Source organism: Dreissena polymorpha, chromosome 9 (assembly GCF_020536995.1).
Source record: "Dreissena polymorpha isolate Duluth1 chromosome 9, UMN_Dpol_1.0, whole genome shotgun sequence".
NCBI lineage: Eukaryota > Metazoa > Mollusca > Bivalvia > Myida > Dreissenidae > Dreissena > Dreissena polymorpha.
Genome location: NC_068363.1, coordinates 67,273,044 through 67,298,433, shown reverse-complemented (window position 1 = coordinate 67,298,433; position 25,390 = coordinate 67,273,044). Strand labels below are relative to the sequence as shown.

At 37.0% G+C, this 25,390-nt stretch overlaps 2 protein-coding genes across 2 annotated transcripts in view; both read right to left on the bottom strand.

The window, feature by feature from the left end:
* Positions 1 to 6,425: 6,425 nt before the first annotated feature.
* Positions 6,426 to 11,422, bottom strand: LOC127846127 (uncharacterized). The gene is made up of 2 exons (XM_052377303.1): positions 11,102 to 11,422; positions 6,426 to 10,835 (listed from the first exon to the last, which is right to left on the bottom strand). Exons 1-2 carry the CDS (start codon positions 11,420 to 11,422, stop codon positions 6,426 to 6,428), a joined length of 4,731 nt encoding a protein of 1,576 aa, XP_052233263.1.
* Positions 11,423 to 11,526: 104 nt separating this feature from the next.
* The window catches only part of LOC127844053 (zinc finger protein 711-like), a 39,924-nt gene continuing 26,060 nt past the window's right edge, over positions 11,527 to 25,390 (bottom strand). Inside the window, exons 5-6 of the mRNA XM_052374021.1 lie at positions 24,858 to 24,942; positions 11,527 to 13,212 (exon numbers count right to left, since the gene is read on the bottom strand). Coding sequence (XP_052229981.1) covers positions 11,530 to 13,212; positions 24,858 to 24,942 — 1,768 coding nt within the window. The 3' untranslated portion in view covers positions 11,527 to 11,529. The remainder of the gene's footprint in view (positions 13,213 to 24,857; positions 24,943 to 25,390) is intronic.

The window sequence follows — 25,390 nt, the reverse complement described above, 5'->3', positions numbered from 1 at the left end:
AGTAATCTCCCCTGGTAAACGTCATATGTTCAGTTTTGTGACCTCCCTGGACAGGGTAAAATTTGAGCCCTGGGGAATAATTTGAACAAATTTGGTAGAGAACTATTAGATATCACAACATACCAAATTTAGTAGCCCTAGGCTCTATCATTAAGAACAAGAAGATTTTTTAAGCTTGCACAAAATAGGCCTTATTTAAGCGTATGTTCATTTTTGTAACCCCTGGGGCAAGGTAAAATTTGTTCACAGGGGCATAATTTAAAAAAACTAAGTAGAAAACTATTAGATATCACTACCTACCAAATTTGATAGAATATGGCCCAATGGTTATGGACAAGAAGATTTTTATAGTTTGCACAAAATGGGCCCAATATAAGCATATGTTCAATTTTGTGACCCCTGGGGAACGGTCAAATTTGATCCCAGGGGCTTAATGTGAACAAACTTGGTAGAGGACTATAAGATGTCATTACATACCAAATTTGGTAGCCCTATGCCATACGGTTTTGGACAAGAAGATTTTTAAAGTTTGCGCAAAATAGGACTTATATAAGCAAATTTTCGATTTATTGACCCCTCAGGGCGGGGTCAAATTTGACCCCAGAGGCATAATTTGAACAAACTTGGTAGAGGACTATTAGATGTCACTACATACCAAATTTGGTAGCCCTAGGCCCAATGGTTATGGACAAGAAGATTTTTAAAGTTTTCACAAAATAGGCCTTATATAAGCAATTTTTCAATTTTTTGACCCCCCGGGATAGGGTCAAATTTTACCCCAGGGGCTTAACTTGAACAAACTTGGTAGAGGACAATAAGATGTCACTACATACCAAATTTGGTAGCCCTTGTCCCAATGGTTATGGACAAGAAGATTTTTAAAGTTTTCACAAAATAGGCCTTATATAAGCAAATGTTCAATTTTTTGACCCCCGGGGCAGGGTCAAATGTGACCCCAGGGGCATAATTTGAACAAACTTGGTAGAAGACTATAAGATGTCACTACATAGCAAATTTGGTAGCCCTAGGCCCATAGTTATGGTTAAACAGATTTTTAAAGTTTGCACAAAGTAGGCCTTATATAAGCAAATTTTCTATTTTTTAACCCCCCCCCCCCCCGGGGCAGGGTCAAATTTGACCCCAGAGGCATAATTTGAACAAACTTGGTAGAGGACTATAAGATGTCACTACATAGAAAATTTTGTAGCCCTAGGCCCAATGGTTATGGACAAGAAGATTTTTAAAGTTTGCACAAAATAGGCCTTATAAAAGCAAATTTTCTATATTTTAACCCCCCGGGGCAGGTTCAAATTTGACCCCAGGGGCATAGTTTGAACAAACTTGGTAGAAAACTATAAGATGTCACTACATAGCAAATTTGGAAACCCTATGCCCAATGGTTATGGACATTAAGATTTTTAAAGTTTGCACAAAATAGGCCTTATATAGCAAATTTTTAATTTTTTAACCCCCTGGGGCAGGGTCAAATTTGACCTTAGGGGCATAATTTGAACAAACTTGGTAAATAACTATAAGATGACACTACATACCAAATTTGGTAGCCCTACGCCATACGTTTATGGACAAGAAGATTTTTAAAGTTTGCACAAAATAGGCCTTATATAAGCAACTTTTCAATTTTTTGACCCCCGGGGCAGGGTAAAATTTGACCCCAGGGGCATAATTTGAACAAACTTGGTAGAGAACTATAAGATGTCACTACATACAAAGTTTGGTAGCCCTAGGCCCAATGATTCTTGACAAGAAGATTTATAAAGTTTGCACAAAATAGGCCTTATATACGCAAATTTTCAATTTTTTGACCCCCCGGTTCAGGGTCAAATTTGACCCCAGGGGCATCATTTGAACAAATTTGAAAGAGGTTCACCATAGAAACATTCCTGAGAAATTTCATCAGAATTGGACCAGTAGTTTAGGAGATGTTTTAAGAAAAAGTTAACGCACGGACGCACGCACGCACGCACACACGACGGACACAGGACCATGACATAAGCCCCGCTGGCCTTTGGCCAGTGGAGCTAATAATAAGAATAATTTAGAATATAATGCCAAAATGTCTTGATGCTGGTGTTACAATAATTTAGAGTTTAATTTTTTCAAAATTCCAACCTTTTTCAAGAGCTGTTACCTTTTCAAGAAAGCATCAAGAGGAGATAAAATCAGCCAAAACAGTTCTGAGAGCACTGGCAGAAGAGTGTATTTTCCCTCAAAACAGTCCATTTGCCAATGATCAATATCATCCCAAATTCCAGAGCAGAACTAAAAATTGATTATTGAACCAGGTTAAACAAGGGAGATAAATACTGCAAAATTATGAACATGTTGTTTTTCTTTCAGCTATCTCTTAGTTGATAGGCTTATCATAAGTGCTTATGACTAAAACAATTATGTTAATTATGAAAATTCTGTGTTATGAAAAATTACATAAAACAGTTAATGTTACATAATAATGACATAATAAAACCAAACTTTACTACATAGGAAACAAATGTTCTGACCAAATTTCATGAAGATTGGGCAAAAAATGTGTCTTATAGACTGTTCATATGTTTTCACGATATACATATAGAGAAAACTGTCATACCTACTGGCGGCCAAGTCTTTCCACCAACCATGACCATTTTCAAACTTGTCCGAGATATCTATAAAATCGATGTTCATAATTTTTTTATGATGATTAGACAAATAATGTGACTTCGAGTGTTCACAAGCTTTTTTTTGACTATATAAATTTAAGGAAAATGACCCCCCCCCCCTCTGGCGGAAATGTTTTTTTTTCACCGATCCGAACCATTTTCGAACTCAACCGTCATATCCAGAAAACACATGTTCTAACCAAATTTCATGAAGATTGGACCAATAATGTGACTTCTAGAGTTTTCACATGTTTTTACTGTATCCATATAGAGAAAACTGCCCGGCCCCCTGGCGGCCATGTTTTCATCTCCGATCTGGACCATTTTTGAACTCGTCCGAGATATCAATGAAATCAATGTTTTGACCAAGTGTCATGATGATTGGGCAATAATTGTGACTTCTAGAGGGTTCACAAGGTTTCTCTTTAACCATATAGGGAATACTGCCCCGCCCCCTGACGGCCATGTTTTTAACTGGACCGGAACCATTTTTGAACTAGACCAACATTGACTTAGATTAACATTTTGACAAAGTTACATGAAGATTGGGCATCAAATGTGACTTCTACAGTGTTCACAAGATTTTCCTTTTTCGACCTAGTTTTTGACCCAGCATGACCCAGTTTCGAACTCAGTATGTGCATCAATAGGCCAAATGTTCTGACCAAGTTTCATGAAGATCAGACAATAAATATGGCCTCTGGAGTGTTCACATGGCAAAATGTTGACGACACACGACTGACAAAAGGCGATCACAAAAGCTCACCATGAGCACGTTGTGTTCAGGTGAGCTAAAAAGGAAATAGCCAGCGCATTTTATCTCTTTACCTAACGATATTTAATTTGAGTATTTCATTACATTTTATTTCATTTTAGTAAATTTATATTTGTAAACCTTGATAAAGCCCAATTGGGCGAAATATTGGAATAAAAAGAGTGTTTTTACCATGAAAATATTTTATTACAGTTAATAAATTGTCATGTTTAATCACACAGTTACTATATAAAGGTAATATTGTATCAAACTTTTCTAAATCTAGTAGTGAAACACTGCACGCATCTTCTCACCGGGCAAGACTTATTACTTTCGTTTAATTATGGTTAATTAACTATTGATTTTCGGTTTAACTTCAATATATTTTATAACAGTAACTGGCATCATTTGTATGTGTGCATGCCTGTCACCATCTTCACATCTTATCACTATCCCATCAGAAAGACCCTCCGAAATGTTGCAGAACTAAGGGTTTAACCCCATTTTCCAATAACTATGTATGGTCCAAAATGTAACTACACAAACCACAATACCGTAGGTTACAAAACCCGGGGTATTTTTCGGAATTTTTGTTTATATATGCACTTTATTTTTTACGATGCTCAACAATGGCAAACATATGTAGTTTGCATTATATGACCGTTTTGTCCAGGATTAGCTGCCATGCCACTGACCGATATCAAGGGCACATAATTAAGAAATTAATTGATAACTGCTTATGCAAATTGTGTCCTGTACATCTACACTTATTGGTGAAGACAAAATCATGTTTCAAGTCAGTTGCTTGAGAAATCTGGATGTAGTACGCTCCACCAGCTCCAAACATGTATTACTTCTCGCATGAAAGTGGCCATTCAGTGCACATAACTATGGGGCTCAGCGGGAATGCATATGTTCACTTCATGGTGAAGACAGATTTGATGTTTTTGTTTAGTTGGCTGACAAATGTGGAAGTACTAAGCTCTGCAAACTTAAGCATGTACTACTTATCCAACTAAATGGCGGAAAAATTAAGGTCACAGGAACTATGACTCACTTGGCACAATGTGCAATGCACGCCTACTTTATGGTGAACATAATATACAGTTTCAATTCGGAAGTATTAAGACGTAACTTAACACATTTTATAATACTCCAATAACAATGGCGAATTTCAAGGGCCCATAACTCGGGAACTTGTGGCCGACTGGGCAGAAGTGTCATGCAAATTGCAATCTGCACTTAATGGCGAGTTTCAATTTATTAGCTAGAGAAACGTGCAAGTAGTTCGCTTAACTAATTAAGACCAGTTGCTTCTACCATTAAATAGAAAGAGCACTTCAGCCTTTCAGTCGAAAGATGCATTGTTTTAATATTCGATTTTTTTATATTTATATAATAATAATATTAATAAGAAACATTCAATCTAAGAGTCGTAACAAGGAAATATTCATTAGACCCGCTGCTAAGCAAATTAAGAATCACAATGAACGACATAGTTATGGCCCGGACAAGCTATTTTATGGCCATTTTTGACCTTTGAACATAAAGTGTGATCTTGGAGATATCGACGTTATTCTTTCTCGCGCGACACACCGTCCAATGATGGTGAACTAATGTGCCAAATGATTTTAAAACCTCACCCTGAACGACAAAAATTAGTGCCCGGACAAGCTCATTTATGATCTTTGAACTCAAAGTGTGACCTTGACCTTGGGGATATCGACGTACTTTTTTGCACAACACACTGTCCCATGATGGTGAACAAATGTAGTCATTTTAAAATCTAACAATATGACAAAGTTTTGGTTCGACAAACTTTCGGTTTAAAACACACTAACTCACCCCGTGACCTAGTTTTTGACCCCGAATGACCCATATTAAAACTTGACCAAGACATCATCTAGATACAACTTGTGACCAAGTTTTGTAAAGATCGGATGACATTTCGAAATAGACCGACAAAGTGACTCCTATATAGCCCCCTTGAGCAATGTTAATGGGGGTATAATAAAGTAGTGTCCTCTTGAATAAATCGAAGAATCGCAATATAATCTCCTTTAAACACATTAAGCTTAGGGTTGGTGTTTTGTGAATAGATGGTTACGCTTTATAACGAAACACAAAGTTGGTATACATATAGACAGCTGGTTTATTTACAAACTTATTTCAACATGTTTTTTTATTTTGAAAAAAAAATCAAACACAAACAACAGTCAATAAAAAAAGAAGATATTCAAAGCTTAATAAAACAGATACATTTGTTTCAATAATTGTTCTAAAAAGATAAAAATCAGTTTCGATAAGTGTTCATTAAATTATTTGTCACATGATAATTTTTTATGGTACAGGTCAACAGAAGTCGTTTTAAGAATAATTTCACAATTTACACAAACAACAGTCAATAAAAAATGAAGATATTCAATGCTAAATAAAAACAGATACATTTGTTTCAATAATTGTTCTAAAAAGATAAAAATCAGTTTCGATTAGTGTTCCTAAAATTTTTTGCCACATGATAATTATTTATGGTACAGGTCAACAGGTCGTTTTAAGAATTATTTCATAATTAACACAAAGGTGTGTATTTTATAGTCAAAAATACCAAAATGCCGAATGTATTTATCATCAATAAAGCATTACAATTTAGTCCCCCAAAATGCAATACCCAGTCACGTACTTGATCGCCAAAACTATAATATAATAAAACAGTTTAGCTGAAAATTCTTTTCTCCTTCTTGTTTGAATTCATACATTCATTCAAACATTATTTTCAAATGCCTGACATATCACATGTAATTATTCAATCATATTATAAAAATAGATTTTCAGTATTTACACAATGGACAATAATTTTACTCAATATTTGTTCCGGTTGTCAATTGCAGTTTTAAAATAACGTTTTTTCCTTTAACAGATTACATATGTACATATTTGCAACGAAAAAAAAAGACATAGGTATCAACAAAAAATGTTAAAACATAACTAATTTACAATAGTTAACAAAACAGTGTCTATTCCGTTTCCATTGGCTCTGACCCAAGTATTGCATCAGTCTTACTTGTAAATTGTACATGATTTCCAACAATATCCTGATCTGCATAAGATACCACTTGTTGCATTGCAAAGGCTGTTTCATTTGTTCCTAAATCTTCTGAAGCGTAAGTCGAATAGCCAACTTCTTTGATGTTACTCAAGTACTCTTCAGTGTTCCAATCATGTGTAGACGATACAGTTTCCTCTACACTTTCTTCAAAAGATTGTGTCTTTGTTATGTTATCCGCTGAAATAGCATCAGGCTGCTGTGCTATGTTATTATATTTGACATATTCTTCTAGTTGATCTGTGGTACTCGCTTGGCCAGGTTCTGCCTGTTCAGCTCTCTGGATACTCTCCGTTACACTACTCATTTTCTTATAGTTGACTAACTGAATTTCACTAACATCGTTTGCCTGGTCGGAAAAACTTGTATTTTCTGCTAGGTCCAAATGGTCTTCATTTTTCATGACAATATTTTCGGGCGAGCTTTGAATATCATTGCTGCTTGCTGCACTTTCTAAACTTGGTTTCAACTGCTCAATATATTCCTCTGTTGATGTATAACCCTCAACATTATTTCTGGATGGGGATGTGACATTAAACATCCCTTCAGAACTGGACCCTTCTACAAAAAAATATCCATTACTTTCCATATTTTGTACATATTTATAATTTTCCTTATTTGGGACAAGTTCATTACTATCAGTGTTTTGCAGAAGACCGCCACGTTCAGGTTGACTGAAAGCTTGCTCTAATGAAGTACTGTGCAAGTCAGTTGTTGAATCTTCAACAGATGTGTGTTGTTCTGTTTCATTTGAAGGTTCCCTGTAAGCTTGCTCTAATGAAGTTCTGTGCAAGTCAGTTGTTGAATCTTCAACAGGTGTGTGTTGTTCTGTTTCATTTGAAGGTTTCCTGAAAGCTTGCTCTAATGAAGTACTGCGCAAGTCAGTTGTTGAATCTTCAACAGGTGTGTGTTGTTCTGTTTCATATGAAGGTGCCTTGCAAGCTTGCTCGAATGAAGTATTGTGCAAGTCAGTTGTTGAATCTACAACAGGTGTGTGTTGTTCTGTTTCATTTGACGGTTCTCTGTAAGCTTGCTCTAGCAAAGTACTGTGCAAGTTAGTTGTAACATCTGCAACAGGTTTGTGTTGTTCTGTTACCATATAAGATACATCTGTGATTTGCTCAGATTCACTTCTGCCCAAAGAAGCACTTCCAGTAGCTTGTATCTCCTTAAATTTCTTTTCATGATCTACTTCCTCAATTGTTTGCCCTTCAGTGTCATCATCTTTATCACCAATGCTTGCTAAAGACTTGTCAACATTATCTTTATCTCTAACATAATCAAGGTAATCAACACTTTCAGACTCCATTGCACGTTTTTGTATTTCATCAACGTCACCTTGCATTTTATCATTAATATTTTCATTTTTATCTTCATTGGATTTATTTATATCTACATCAAGAACTTCTTCCGTTTCCATATGTTGTTCATTACCATCATTTATCTGAGGACATTTACTTTCAGAATAATAAGGTTCTTCTAAATTTTCATCATTCACATCTGGATCAACATCAACACTGCTTTTAGTAAGAGTGTCAGTCATTTTCTTAATTTTCACTACAGGCTGTGTAGACAATTTATCACACGTTATATCATTGTAGAGCTCTATGTTAAGGAAATTGGTCGGGTCATGTCTGTCATCCACAAGTTCAATCTGAGGTTTGCTTTCAGTCAACACATCTTCATTAATTCCATATTCATCAACATGATCAGGATGGTATTTTATGATGTGATCTTCAAAAGACTGCTTTGTCCACATTATTGTGTTACAGAATTCACACTTGTATTGGACAGGCACGCCACTGTCATCGTCTTCCAGAGCACTCAAACTGCCTGCTCGGTTTGGACTTGCCATTTCAGTCTTTACAAGTCGTTGCATGACCTGTTTGTCCAGTTCTAAAGCGGCTCTGTCTGGGTGCTGGGTCTTCACATGAACCTCAAACTGCTCCATGGTCCAAAACATCTGATGACATTCACGGCAATACAGACACTTCACTCTTTTCATGGATTTTAATTCTTTGTTACCTTTGTGAACATTCATGGAGTTTAATTCTTTGTTGACTTTGTGAACATTCTTCATGTGTTTGTTAAGATATCTCCTCTTTTTGAATTCTTTCTGACAAATATTGCATGTTACAGGAGGGATGCTGGCTGCCGGCTCATCTTTTTTACTTTCTGCTGACTTGGCAATCTTTGGTGTTAATGTAGCAGATGCAGTTGGTTTGGGACTTTGCTTTGATGCTTCAAATTTAGCCTTGTATGAGGCTGGCCCTAATTTCATCTTTAAAGTAGCAGATGCAGCTGGTTTGGGACTTTGCTTTGATGCTCCAAATTTAGCCTTGTATGAGGCTGGTCCTAATCTCAACTTTGGTGGTCCCAAAGATTTTGGCAAGGTCTTGGCAGTGCTGAGTTTGGGCGACAACTTTGGGGGCAAACCAGTCTTTCTAATCTTAACGTCAGTCAATGTACTTTTTCTTTTCTTCAGTAAAGTGGTTTTACTTGCTGCAACTGCCTTCTTAATTTTACTAGCAAGAACAGCTTTCTTAATTTTACTTCTAGTTTCTACAGAACTTATGCTATCAGCAGACTGTCTTCTAGTCTTAACATTGCCTATTGTTCTTACCTTGCTGACTTTACTAAAAGCTGCCATAGAATGAACTTTGGCATTGTGTAATCTTATTTGCCATGGGTTGAGAAATTTCTTGCCACACTTTTTACAACTAAACCTCAGTTCCTTTTCAGGTTCTGGTTTATCAGGAGTGGATTTGCCCATTAGTGATGTATGCGTTAACATATGCTGTAGAAGCTTTGCTTTAGAGGTGAATTTCTCTGTACATATATTGCATACAAGAAGACTTTCCCGTACATTCTTGTGCATCTGGGTCTCATGACTTTTAAGAGATAATTCGCTTGTAAAATGCTTGCTGCAATGAGCACAGTCAAACGTTGTATCATGAGTTTTCATGTGTTCCTCTATAGAATGTTCATTAGGAAAAACCTTGTTACAAATACCACAGGTCTTTGTCTTCGTGTTTGCTTCACTGTGAAATGATCTCATATGAGAACTCAGATTCTTCTTCCATTTAAATGACTTGTAACACTCTGCACACCTATGAATTTGGCCAGAATCTTCTCCACAACCACCGCCGTTGCCTTCAGTCTTCAAATGAGTTGCTTTAAGCTTCCTTTTTTTATTTGACTTCATTTCTGATTTCACAATTGGGGTATCATTCTCATCATGGACTGCTTTCATGTGCTGTTGTACAGCTGATAACACAGAAAATTTCTCTTTGCAAACATCACAGTCGTATATCATTGAACCAGATGCAGTTGGTATTTCAGATTCAGCTGCCTCCAATTTGACATCAGTGTCATCCCATTTCTCTTTATGTTTCATCATCTGATGGCGACGCAGATTTATGATTTGTTCAAACACTTTGTCACACTTTTGACACTTGTAGCCATCTAGCTTAACGTTCCCTTGCTTGCTTTGAACTTGCTTAGTTGGAGATTTTAGAGCATTGTCCTTTTCTTCTTTCACAAAATGCTGGACTGTAATATGCGAATTAAGACTTTTTTCAAGATCAAAAGACTTAGGGCAATGAGGGCAGTTGAACCTTTCAATAAGTTTACGAGACTTAGTAATCAATCTACCAGTTTTGCTGTACTGAGGTGTTGTTGGGCAACCTATTTCTGGTTTGTTCGCACTTTTGTATGGATGGGAGTCTTTCTCATGGTTCATAGCTGCCTGGAATGTCTTAAATGATGATGGACAATACAGGCATTCATACATTTTTAATCCTTTCTCATCAAGCTTTTCACGTTTACAAGCCTGTTCTTGGGAATTAGAGCTTCCTTGGAGTGACCTCTTTCTTTTCTTAGACTTCACTGGTGTCTTGACGATTGCTGAATCTTCTGCAATTTTCCTCAGTCTGTCTGTCCCCTGTATATGAGCAAGCAATTCCTGTTCATTGGCCCCTGCATGCTTGATTCTGTTGTGGTGAATCAGACCCAGGGATGTTGAGTAGGTGTTCTTACATTCTGCACAAGCATAGTTGGCCATCTGAAGATCAGTTTCATCAGCATCCATTTCTTGTTTGAACATATCATTTTCTTCACCTGTTTCATGCTCTAAAAGGTGCTTTTTGAGTGCCGCCTCACGACTAAAAGCTTCACCACATTCTTTACACCGATGCACTTTCTTCTTTACAGACTCTATATTGCAGGTCTCCTTAACCGTTTTGCCAAGATTGAAGTTACGTCCAAGAAAAGCTGTGATGTCAGTGGATTGATCTGTATCAACTGTATTGTCCAGATCAGCCTGCACAGAAATACTGTTATCTGAAAGGGGCGTCTCAGTACCTTTCATCATCGTTGGAGTGGACTTCTTGCCAAAGATGCTCGATGATATTTTACCTTTGGTCTTCCCTGATGCTGGAGTTTTCTTTTTGCAGACTTATTTGAAGGCGCTGCACTTTGAGAAATTGCTGGTGATGAACCTTCAACCAGTATCTTATGACTATTTCTCATATGACGTCTGACACCATACGCAGAATAAAACTGCTGACCATTACACAGATTACACACCTTTTCTTTTAAATCATACGCCTCTGGATTATCAGCTAATTCTGACTCATTATCAATTTCCTCTACAGAATCATTTTCATGCTCATCAAACTTTTCTGGTGCTGTTAATTTCTCTTTAGAAGCATTGGTCTTGGATGACTTTTTGGAGCTCTTTGAGACTTCAGATTCATTAGGTGGCTCTTCTGATACCACATCTTTACTTTTCATCAATTCCCTCTCTGATTCCTCTTTTTCTAATTCCCTAAATGCAGCCTTTACTTCATCCTTTTTGTGTCGAGCATTAATATGTTTCTGCAATGCTGCTTGTCGTGAGAAACCCATGTCACATTTCTTGCATCTGTATTTCTTTTCACTGTCCCTAGGCTCAATATTTGTGAGATCTACATCCTCCTCATCCTCTTCCTCCTCTGGAGTTTCAATATCATTGTCTAACTCAGTGAGATCTGAGTCAGTCTGTGTCCATCTTTTTTTCTTTTAGCAGACTTGGACGGCATATGAGATCTCATGTGCGCTTTCAAACCTCCTGCATTTTGAAATTGCTTGTTACATGTGTCACAAGTTGGAGCTTCACCTGGTGGGGGAAAATTTTGCTTCAGCCATGGAAATGTCCTGTATGCTTGCTCAATGTCCCCTCCAAAATGCTGGTCTCTTATGTGCTTCACAAAAACAGGTTTAAATTCAAAGTTGAAATTGCCACAAATGTAACAGGTGAGAGCATTTTGAACATTTTTCATTTCAGGATGGATTTTCAACATTTCTGTTTGGTTCCCCTTAAAATGGGCAGAAACAAGATGAGACTTGTACTGAGGTTTTATCTCAAAAGCCTCACCACAGTCTTCACAAAGGAATGTTTGGGAACCAGGTGCGTGGTTTGCAAGATGACTTTTCAAGAGATGCGAGTAAGTGAACTTCACGTCACATTTCTTGCAGCTGAAACCACCATCGTGTTCATCAAACTGATGCTTCTCTAGGTCATTTCTCATATCAAAGGTTTTCTTGCAATGTTCACAGTAGTAAGGACCCTCATGCATGATTCTTTGATGATTGGCAAAATCTTTCCCCAAAATGTTGAGGCCACATTTCTTACATTCCAGGAGACCCAAATTGTTATGGACCCTTTTAACATGTGATTGCAATTGGGTCTTTTTCATAAAACTCTGCTCGCAGAAAAGACACGGTTCAGGTCTGTCTTCCATATGAATCATATCCATGTGCTCCTTATGAGCAGATTTTTTCATGAATTTCAATCCGCAAATTTCACATTCAGCAACATACAGAAGGTCCATCATGGGCTTTAAGGTTTCTTCAGATTCCCCTTCATGCCTATTGTCCAAATGGTACTCGAGGAATTGACGTGTTAATATAATTTTTGGAATAGGGCATATTGTGCACTTGAAAATCTTGTCCAAATGATCAGCTTCCATGTGTTTCATGAACAGTTCTCTGTCCTCATACTTGTTCTCACAATGTGTGCATGCAAATGGTCCATTGTGCAACATTAAGTGCTTATGCAGCGAGTATTCACTGTGAAACTTTCTGTCACAAAACTCACACAGCTTCTCAAATTCAGACTTGTGCTCTTTACTAACATGTTCTTTAAGAAGACTTTTCTCTGTAAACACACTGTCACACTCAGTGCAATTCCATTCTCTTTTCGGCACACTTTTTGCTAATAGCTCTTTTGCTCTACGTTCTCTATTTATTTTGTCTTTCACAGAGTGAATACCCATGGCTGCTTTTTTCTGATGCAACTCTAAATGTGATGCCAGGTTTGTTTCCCTGGCGAAAACACGTTTACAAAGGTGGCACGTGTATGTTTCAGCTTTTGTATGAACAAGTTCATGACATCTGAATGTCTTATAATATTTAAAAGTTCTTGGACACATGGAACACTTGTATGGCCTAAGCTCATTTCCAGTAAGCGACTCTTTAGGAATTTTATAGTCTGAAACAACTTTTGCCTTCTCAGAAGCCCCTGTGTCCTTGTTGTTCAGTATGTTTGTATTGATTGTGGCTCGCACTTCTTTCCCATCCCCCTGCACAATGAGCAGCTCTATGTCTGTATTTCCAGCCAGCATTGCCTGATCTAGACCCAGATCCTCCAGTCTTACCTAGGAAATAACAAAACAATTAGATTTAGAATGTGTACACTTCACTTGTGGGACCAGTAAAGATATATGTAGAATGACAATTTTAAGTTCCATAACTCTTGGTGCAAAAAAATTTGCTCTTTACTTAACTGAACGCTTCAATCACAACTGAGGTGTACTTTTTATGTAAAGTAACTCTAGTGGAAACACACATGATGAAACTCGATGATTAACCCATTTATGCCTAGCGTATAGAAAAAAGGCCTTGGCAAAGACCGTAGACCCAGATGACACGCCGCATGATGTGGCGTCTCATCAGGGTCGTCTGCGCTGTTTGCTTAAAGGAATTTCTGTAAGAAATATTCTAAATATAGAAATACATATACTAGGCATCCCTATTTTTGGTAATAAATTGATCAAATTTAGAAGGATGGGAGAGTCCAATAGGCTTAAATGGGTTAAAAACTAACTTCTCACTATTAGTTGGATATTGCACTAATAACCAAAAGTATGGAGTTCCAATGTGTACAAATTAAACCACGTGGGCAATAGCCAGATTGTTATTACCCCAATAAATAAATTATTTTGATTCCACCTCAAAATTGTATAATTCAATAGTATAAGGTTGGAATATTTTACTATTACTCCATCCTATATCCCCGAAAAACATACACACATGCATTTCCATTACTTCAACAGGGTTCATACAGATTTTATCCAATGAAATTCAAGCACTTTTTAAGCACTTTTCAAGGGAAAAAATCAAATTCAAGCACTTTTTTAGTCCGCCCTACTGAAAACTGTATATAATTCTGTGGCCAATACTGACAATATTTTCGCTAAATTGGTCTCTTCTTGCCTAACATTCTATGTGAATTTCAACGGTCTGCACTACCCTGCTACAGTAACAACTGTTTAATCAAAAGTAAGATATTTCATTATGATATAGTAATTGACCAAGGCATTACCACATACCAAAAAAAAACAGTCCTGTTATTTGTATTGAATATCATTATGTATTCTAAATGTTCATAACAGGTATTCCAGTGGTATAATATAGCTGCTACAAAATGTTAAAGACAATAATGCATCTGATACAAATTAATTCTGGAGTAAAAATAGAAAACTACAAATGTACAGAATCTCGCAACGGCAATATAAAATGCCATGTATTAATTGAGGCTTGTAAAAACAAGAGGACCTGAAAGACCCAAGGTATCCCCCGCAACATATGCTTTGTTTGAGGATGGGTGCAAATTGGACGGATGAACATAATGATAGATGGACGGACGGAGGACAATAACACAAAACTAAGACAAAGGAAGGTTCTTAAGCACAAAAGTGCCGGACGGACAGCCGGACGGACGGACAACGCCAAAACAATATCCCTCCGCCTCTGGCCCGGGAATATATTCATACCAAGTTTCAAAGAAATCCGCCAAAGCGCTTCCAAGATATGGCTCCGGACACAAAAATGCCTATAGTAAAAAGCATTTTTTCAAGATACAAAGGGCCATAAGTCTGCTTTTAACAGATGGACCGGTGTACAATGCCATTTGGCGTGCATCATCCTCTTATGCATATATATACTCATACCAAGTTTAAATGAAATCCGCCAAAGCACTTCCAAGATATGGCTCCGGACACAAAAGTGCCTATAGTAAAAAGCATTTTTTCAAGATACAAAGGGCCATAAGTCTGTTTTTAACAGATGGTGCACAATGCCATTTGGCCTGCATCATCCTCTTATGCATATATATACTCATACCAAGTTTAAATGAAATCCGCCAAAGAACTTCCAAGATATGGCTCCGGACACTAAAAAGCATTTTTTCAAGATACAAAGGGCCATAAGTCTGTTTTTAACAGATGGTGTACAATGCCATTTGGCGTGCATCATCCTCTTATGCATATATATACTCATACCAAGTTTAAATGATATCCACCAAAGAACTTCCAAGATATGGCTCCGGACACAAAAGTGCCGGACGGACGGACGGACAGCCGGATGGACAACGCCAAAACAATATCCCTCCGCCTCTGGCGGGGGATAATTATACTTATTAAGTAATTTTCTACAGCAGGTACACATGTACATGTAAAATCTGTTATAGATGCAATAGTGTACTGTATATGTTAAGACTGAGAGTCCCCACTCATTTAAACATATTGCAGTTTCTTCACAGTATCATCTAATTTATTTGACAATCAGTCAAGTGCAACTTTTTTGTCTTTTGCAGTACATCTGAATGAATTGGGTTAACTGAATGAATTTGCTTCACAGACAAACTGCATTTTAGGTGGCTTTTCAACGCCGATTCCCCCATACTGTCTTTGAGCATAGAAATGGTGCTTTGGGCATAGATTTTATATCATACATTGATTTTCCTTCTTTATCTATCAACAAGAGGGCCATGATGGCCCGGTATTGCTCCATTGATTTTTTATGCGAAAAAAACGTGCAATGCGCATGGGTTGAAATGTACCCAAGCATGTGACTTTCTCTTTCTATCCCTCGTCCCACTGGGCGCTTAAAGTTGGAAGGGTGAGCATTTATATATGGAAAAAGTTACTACTGTGTTAACTAAACAGACTAAAAAGCCTGGGAATTGTTGCACAGGTCCTTTGCTTATAACGTAGGTACATTTATCTCTCCAAAAGATATTGTCGTTCTTTCTATTTCACATATTTTTAGATGCTAAAGATCATATCTATGCATTTGATTTGAAACAGATTCACAAGACCCTTATGAATCAAAATGCCTTAACCCTTTACCAAATGACACATTTTGGACATTCCCAATTTGAAAGAGGTTGCAGACTACAATTAAATTGTAATAGATCTGAAGGAAATGATCAGGTAGGGAAGAAATAATTGTGATAAGAGGTGAAATTGCTCATCTTGAGCAATTTCTCCTTTTATCACAATTATTTATAAAGTCGTCAGCTACAAACCTGTAAAATCCTGTTAGTGTTTGGTAAAAGGTTAATAATCTCTGGTTTCTTCTTAAGAGCCTTTCACACATTTATAACAAATACAATAGTAGCATCTTTCTTTGTAAAGAATCATCTCAAAATATAACAAGGGCTGTTTGTAAAACATGCATGCCCCCCCCCCCCCTATGGGCTGTCAGTTGTAGTGGCAGCCTTTGTGTGAATAGGTTATTTGGCACTGTGACCTTGACCTTTGACCTAGTGACCTAAAAATCAATAGGGGTCATCTGGGAGTCATGATCAATGTACCTATGAAGTTTCATGATCCTAGGCGTATAAGCTTTCTTAAGTTATCATCCCGAAACCATTTTACTGTGTAAAGTCACTGTGTCCTTGACCTAGTTACCTGAACGTCAATAGGGGTCATCTGCGAGTCATGATCCATGTACCTATTTAGTTTCATGATCCTAGGTGTAAGCCTTCTTGAGTTATCATCCAGAAACCATTTTTCTAAGTTGAGTCACCGTTACCTTGACCTTTGACCTAGTGACCTAATAATCAATAGGGGTCATCTGCGAGTCAGGATCAATGTACCTATGAAGTTTTATGATCTTAGGCATAAGCATTCTTGAGTTATCATCAAGAAACCATTTTACTATTTCGGGTCACCGTAACCTTGATCTTTGACCTAGTGACCAAAAAATCAATAGGGGTCATCTGCAAGTCATGATCAATTTACCTATGAAGTTTCATGATCCTAGGCGTATAAGCTTTCTTGAGTTATCATCCCGAAACCATTTTACTGTGTAAAGTCACTGTGACCTTGACCTAGTTACCTGAACGTCACTAGGGGTCATCTGCGAGTCATGATCAATGTACCTATTTAGTTTCATGATCCTAGGTGTAAGCCTTCTTGAGTTATCATCCAGAAACCATTTTTCTAAGTTGAGTCACCGTGACCTTGACCTTTGACCTAGTGACCTGATAATCAATAGGGGTCATCTGCGAGTCATGATCAATGTACCTATGAAGTTTTATGATCTTAGGCATAAGTATTCTTGAGTTATCATCCAGAAACCATTTTACTATTTCGAGTCACCGTAACCTTGATCTTTTACCTAGTGACCTAAAAATCAATAGGGGTCATCTGCAAGTCATGATCAATTTACCTATGAATTTTCATGATCCTAGGCATAAGCGTTCTTGAGTTATCATCCGGAAACCATTTTACTATTTCGAGTCACCGTGACCTGCGGGGGTCATCTGCGAGTCATGATTAATGTACCTATGAAGTTTCATGATCCTAGGCATAAGCGTTCTTGAGTTATCCCCCCCCCCCCCCCCCCCGGGGCAGGGTCAAATTTGACCCAAGAGGCATATTTTGAAGAAACTTGGTAGAGGACTATAAGATGTCACTACATACCAAATTTGGTAGCCCTAGACCCAATGGTTATGGACAAGAAGGTTTATAAAGTTTTCACAAAATAGGCCTTATATAAGCAAATTTTCAATTTTTTGACCCCCGGGGCAGGGTCAAATTTGACCTCAGAGGCATAATTTGAAGAATCTTAGTAGAGGACTATAAGATGTCACTACATACCAAATTTGGTAGCCCTATGCCCAATGGTTATGCAGAGCTCCAGATAAGGTTTTGTGAAATTAACGTTACTACCAGATCTTCAAAAATAATTCTTAACTCTGAAATTTTTGTTCTTAACGTTACTACTAAGTTTTGGAAAATAATTCTTAACTTTTCTAAATGACCTTAAAATAAATAATAATGGTTATTTTCATGCAAAAAATCAAAATAAACATACTAGCAACTTTAATTATACGATTTCAACAGTGTCTAGTCAGTATTATACAATTTTATTTTCCAAATACCTTCATATGCCCAAACTGTGCTTAGATTGCATGCCTTCGATGAATTTTTACATATTTCACAATTAAACGGGTCCCCCCTATCAATCTATCAACGATTAACTACGGGAATTGTCTCTTCCACTCGTTCAATGTTTTTTTTGTTTAAGTTTGGACCCGTCGTGTCGCGTTTTTTTTATATAGCTTTTTCCGACTGTGTTGGCAACTGAACATACAACATTGTATAAGATCTTTTCTATCATGTCTTTCTTAACATTCAACTCTGGCTCACTTTGCGTACAATATGTTAAAGCGTGTTTTTGCACGCTTTGCAGTTTTTTAAGACGCTCTCTGGGCGCCGCCATTGTTTTTGACAGAGAGACTGCACACGCCGCTTTTATTGAAAAAATGCGCTATGTTAAACAAACCCGATAACCATTCTATATAAGCACCGAAAAGATCTTTTAATACGCGAAATTCTCTAAAAAAAATCGAAACGAACCGATGTAAAAATAATATTCTTAACGTGATTTTGTAATTCTTAATGGTACGACAAGATTTTAATATGAATACATAACGGACTTGAAAATTATTTGTAATTACGAAAATACGACCCTTATCTGGAGCTCTGGTTATGGACGAAAAGATTTGTTTAAGTTTTCACAAATAGGCCTTATATAAGCAAATTTTCAATTTTTGACCCCCCAGGGCAGGGTCAAATTTGACCCCAGGAGCATAATTTGAACAAATTTGGAAGAGGATTCCCCCAGGAACATTCCTGAGAAATTTCATCAGAATTGGACCAGTAATTTAGGAGAAGATGTTAAAGTTAACGCACGGACGAACGGACGCACGCACGACAGACACAGGACCATGACATAAGCCCCGCTGGCCTCTGGCCAAAGAGGCCAACGGAGCTAAAAATGATGGCGGTTCGGGGTAGAATTAACATTAACAATATCCTTACTATTTTTACAAGGTAAATGCCGTCTTTCTATTAAGGTTAGAATCCATTTTTGCATTTTTTATTGTAAAAGTGCACCAGGGCTTTAACACCCATTCTGACATACTAGTCAGTAATGCTTGTTCAATAAAATGTTTTTGATGCACATTGAATGGTAAACAATAACAAGCTCCTTTAGTTGTTGTAACTTAAAAGCGTACACTGACAGTTAACTATGTCCATCATTTTGCAAAGATTTATGCCCAACATCAGAAAATACTTTCGTCCTTTGCTGATCAATGACTTTGTTAATATATTTTTTAATTACTTCAATACTATATATGTAGTTAAATAACTGAAAACTTAATTATATTTTAAGGTCAGGACAGGCAAAATTTTGGTAAGGAAATCAAATTTTGAGAAACTTGGATTTAAAAGTTAATGTTGAGCCATGAAATCTTGCTCTATGTGGCTATTTGGGTTTTTATAACTCACCCTTGGTTAACAAAAGTTTTTCTTTGGTGACAATTTTATCAAATTTTAATTATTTTTTTCGCTTTTCGCATATATATTTTGACATATGATTATGATATTATTTTTTTTGTTAAATTATATCAAATGTATGTTCTTTAAATTAAAAAAAAATCAAATGTGAAATAGATGAGTGCTGTGTCCTGCTCCTCTATGGTTCCAAAATGGTGCCTCTCTAGGTTGAACAACACATATAGCTTATAAAAAAATATTTACAAATTAAATATGCAAAGGCAAATATTCAACAAGAGCTTTGTCACAGACGTGACGAATACCCCCACATGCCGCACTGACACATAATATTTTGCATGTCGTCTTCACAAAAAACAGCAAACACCATGCTCAATTTTTAAAACGCACTACGTGACCCCTTGGCCTAATTTTTGACCCAGAAAGGCCCATGTTCTAACTTGGCTTTAAGATCATCTCCATAAAACTTCTGACCATGTTTGGTGAAGATCGGATGTAAACTACTTGAATTAGAGAACGGACACCATGCTGAATGTTAAACAAGAGCACCGCCTTGCGGGTGCAGACCGCTCATCTATTTTCTTTTTAAAGGTGAAGGGACTCTCATTTTCAATCACAAAGGAGGGAGGAGTGGAGTGAAGAGGGGTGTATAGTGTGGGGTTGTGGACATTTATTACATTATCTTCCAAAAAAGCGAAAAAAAAAAAAAAAAAAAAAAAAAATCGGGGGGGGGGGGGGGTATAGTGTGAGGGTGTGGTGATAATTTGTGAGATGATCTTAAAAAAAAAAAAAAAAAAAAAAAAAAAAATCAAAAAAAAAATTTGGGGGGGGGGGGGTGGGGGGGGGTGGGGTGGGGGTATAGTGTGAGGGTGTGGTGGTCATTTGTGAGATGATCTTATAAAAAAAAAAAAAAAAAAAAAAAAATTAGGGGGGGGGGGGGGGAGGGGGGGGAGGGGGGGGAGGGCACGGGGGATGGTTTGGGTGAAGTCTATTGTGGTATGTCAGGTAAGAGTAGTTTCATCAAAGTATCAATCAAATCTAATCATAAATAAAGAAGTTATGGCAATTTTAGCAAAATTTAATAATTTGACCTTGAGAGTCAAGGTCATTCAAAGGTCAAAGTAAAATTCAAGTTGCCAGGTACAGTAACCTCATGATAGCATGTAAGTATTTGAAGTTTGAAAGCAATAGCCTTGATACTTCGAGTGGATCGAAACACAAAATTTAACCATATATTAAAAGTTACTAAGTCAAAAAAGGGCCATAATTCCGTAACAATGACAACCAGAGTTATGCAACTTGTCCTTTTACTGTACCCTTATGATAGTTTGTGAGTGTTCCAAGTATGAAAGCAATATCTATGATACTTTAGGGGTAAAGTGACCAAAACATAAATCTTAACCAAATTTTCAATTTTCTAAGTATAAAGGGCCCATAATTCCGTCCAAATGCCAGTCAGAGTTACATAACTTTGCCTGCACCGTCCCCTTATGATAGTTCATAAATCTTGCAAGTATGAAAGCAATAGCTTTGATACTGTAGGAATAAAGTGGACCTAAACACAAAACTTAATCAAATTTTCAATTTTCTAAGTATAAAAAGGGCACATAATTCTGTCAAAATGCCAGTCAGAGTTACATTACTTTGCCTGCACAGTCCCCTTATGATAGTTAGTAAGTGTTGCAAGTATGAAAGCAATAGCTTTGATGCTTAAGGAATAAAATGGACCTAAACACAAAACTTAACCAAAATTGTCAATTTTCTAAGTATAAAAAGGGCACATAATTCTGTCAAAATGCATGCCAGAGTTATCTAACTTTGCCTGCCCAGTCCCCTCATGATAGTAAGTAAGTGTACCAAGTTTGAATGCAATAGCATTGATACTTACTGAGAAAAGTGGAACTAAACGCAAAACTTAACCAAAATTTGCAATTTTTTAAGTACAAAAAGGGCACATAATTCTGTCAAAATGCACGCCAGAGTTATCTAACTTTGCCTGCCTAGTCCCCTCATGATAGTAAGTAAGTGTACCAAGTTTGAATGCAATAGCATTGATACTTTCTGAGAAAAGTGGACCTAAACGCAAAACTTAACCGGACGCCGACGCCAACGCCAACGCCAACGCCAACGCCAACGCCAACGCCGACGCCAAGGTGATGACAATAGCTCATAATTTTTTTTCAAAAAATAGATGAGCTAAAAACGCACTAAGTGACCCTGTGACATATTTTTAGGCCGGGAATGGCCCATGTTCAAACTTGCCTACATTTAGATAAAACTTATGACCAAGTTTGGTGAGGATTGGATGAAAACTAATTGAATTAGAGAGCTGACAACATGGTGAGGTTTAAAACGCACTAAGATACCCCGTGACCTAGTTTTTGACCTGGCATGACCCATATTCAAACTTGACCTAGACATCATCCAGATACAACTTCTGACCAAGTTTGATGAAGATTGGGATGAAAACTACTTGAATTAGAGAGCAGACAACATTGTGATGTTTAAAACGTGACCTTGTTTTTGACCCGGCATGACCCATATTCAAACTTGCCCTAGACATTATCAAGATACACTTCTGACCAATTTTGGTGAAGATTGGATAAAAAAACTTGAATTAGAGAGCGGACAACATGGTGAGGTTTAAAACACACTAAGTGACCCTGTGACTTAGATTTTGTTCCGGCATGGCCCATTTTCGAACTTGACCTACACATCATCTAGTTACAACTTCTGACCAAGTGTGGTGAAGATCAGATTTAAACTTCTTGAAATAGAGAGCGGACACCATGCTCAATGTGTAAAACTTACTAAGTGACCCTGTGACCTAGTTTTTGATCTGGCATGGCCCATGTTAGAACTTGGCCTTCAGATCATCTAGATAAAACTTCTGACCAAGTTTGGTGAAGATCGGATGAAACTACTTGAATAAGAGAGAGGACACCATGCTTAATGTTAAAAAACGCCACTAAGTGACCCCCTGACCTAGTTTTTGAACCGGCAAGGCCCATGTTTGAACTTGGCCGTAAGATCATCTAGATACAACTTCTGACCAAGTTTGGTAAAAATCGGATGAAAACTACTTGAATTAGAGAGCGGACAACATGCTGAATGTTTAAAACACATTAAGTGACCCTGTGACCTAGTTTTTGACCCGGCAAGGCCCATGTTCGAACTTGACCTTGACATAATGTAGATACAACTTCTGACAAAGTTTGGTGAAGATCGGATGAAAACTACTTGAAAAAGAGAGCGGACACTTAATACGGACCGACAGACAAGCTCACTCCTATATACCCCCCTAAACTTTGTTTGTGGGGGGTATAATGACAAAATATAAGCCCTTGGTTTAAAGCCTTAATAACAAGAGTTTGACCAACACATTCGTTAAACCTATTACATTTGATGAAATTTTCATAGATCTGTATTCTGTCCTACCCCTTTTGAGAAGCACTCTGAACCTTTCCTGGGCCCATATTCACCAACTAATTCTTAGACTTAACATTTAAGAATATACTTAGAACCAAGAAAAATAGGTCCAGCGTTTGAATCTATACAGGCTTCAACTGGTGATTATTTCATTTGAAAAACGTTCTACGCGAAGAAAGGTGTAGACATGTGGTTACTAAATACCAAGTTTGAGTGAAAATTAAAGCAATTAATGAATATTCCAATTTAAAGAATTTTCTTTATTCTTAGACTTCGACTTTCCCAGTTGTAATCTACATGCATAGGTCATTGGGTTTATAACGTTCCATTTTATTTATATTTTCTCTCTGATAGGCGTTTATTGTTTGATTTAATTATTTTTATTTTTTTAGCAGTCACATAAACTACCAAGCTATGTAATATGGAATTTTTACACCCATTATTGCTGCTTCTTCCTGTATTTGCGCGATGATTATCTGAGATATTAACTCCATGACGCTAAATTCTCAAATCTTTTTCTATAAAGAAAGAATGTAGTTGACATTTGTTAATAGTTTTATTTGATCGTTCGTCAAAAAGTTGTAACTCTGTTACTCTTGTATCTTCAAATCAATTGAGTAATTAAATAGTTATTAAATTGAATGCGTTTTAATTCCCTTTTATTATTGTTTAATTTGAGTTACAATGCTATGACGTTAAATTTTATTTACACTTAAATGTATTATGAATATTGCTTGGCCAAGTGTGAGGTTGAGCGCTCTATAACCAGGTTTAAACCCCCAATGCTTTGCATTGACCGTTCCAAGGCGGTGACCCCAGCTTTATTCATATTTTGTGTTTATGTTGGTTTGTATTGTGCTGTATTGTGCTGTTTTGTACTGTTTGGGCAATCGGTCACTTGCCTTAAATAAAGGACCAACTAATTGTTTTTGATGAAAATTCAATACTGCTCCAGCAGCTGGAGTTTTACTTCTTTATATTAATTCAGGGTTTTTTTTTAGAAAAAGGGGAAGACACTGGACGCTGGGTAAAAGGGGAAAATAGAGCGCGAAAGAGACATATTTGGGGAAAAAATAAAAACTGTTCATTTCAATGTCAATAACTCACCTACAGACTTCAGGTTTTTTTTTAGAAAAAGAGGCATGTCTCTGACCTTTTTGTTCTTTAACACATGAACAAGTATGATATTAAAGTCAAAGTCCTAAATAAAGTTGCAGGGGTAGATCTAATAATGGGAAATGTTTTCAACTGGGGCCGGGGGACGATGTCAATATTGTGATTTTAATTTCATGATGAATGGGTAGATGATTTAGATCTGCTACAGTATTGGAAGGGAAAAGTGCGGCAGCTGCCGATTATGTACCTACACTTTCACAATGTTCGATGTTGATTACATGTACCTCCGAATCTTGCTTGGTTTCAACGGTGTTTGATGATTCATTCTTAAAAAATGCGTCGACACAATTAATATTTTCCGAGTCCGAACATTTTATTTTGTTCGCGTATGAACGCCAATTGTGAGACTTTTTCTGTTTTAACGTTAAAATCTTAGCTTTAACATAACCCGGATGAAAATGCGACTGGTTTCCGGTAATTATTTGACGAAACACCCTTCTCGCGCAAGACCGGAATCCAGTAAAATAGTCACATGATTAATACGATTAGTTGCCCGGTTTCCATGACGTAATTTAAGAGCTATATTTAGAATCACTGGTATTCCCAGATTTGAGTGTTCGTTGGGCGAGAGAGAGCGAGATCGTTGTACATGGTACAAATTGGATAAGTGTCGACTTTCCAAAAGAAAAAAAACATTTCTTTGAGGGTAAAATATATTTTGGTGAAAAATTATATTTTTGGAGGGGAAATTGTATTTTTAGGGGAAAAATTCTGCTAGGGGAAGACGCCGAATATCAGCGTCACTTTCTTAGTAAAAAAACCCCCTGTAATTCTAAGATTTGTTTGGTGAATACGGGTCCAGATCCTAGATCTTCCTTTAGTACCTTTGAATAATTGGTTCCGGCACGGTCCTTAGTCACCAGGGTACCATCTGCATACAGCTCAATGGTAACATCTGAGTCAGGAACACTGCAGAAAAAAAAAATATTTACAAATGTTTTATTCATAAAGGAAACATATAGGCAATGTGCCATAAGCAGTGATTTTTTTCCTTCTTTGTTAAGTACCAGAAAACGGCACTTTCCCAATCTGGGGAAAATAACATATTTCCCAAATGAAGGTTAATTTTTTTTTTTAAATGAACTTTAATTAATTTACTTATGCAGCTCTTTGGCTGGAACCTTAGTTAATATAATATTAACAACTTGACATCAGTTATTCTCAATTTTAAGTTATTTGTTAGCAAAAAATCAAATACAATTATTTCCCAATTTGAAGATTTCACAACGTATTTTCCCCAATTTCAAGGTTTTAACAACTCAATTTTTCCCAATTTTGAGGTTTTCACTACTCAATTTTTCCCAATTGGACCGGTACGGGTAATTTTCCCAATAGGACAAAAACAAATCGCTGATAA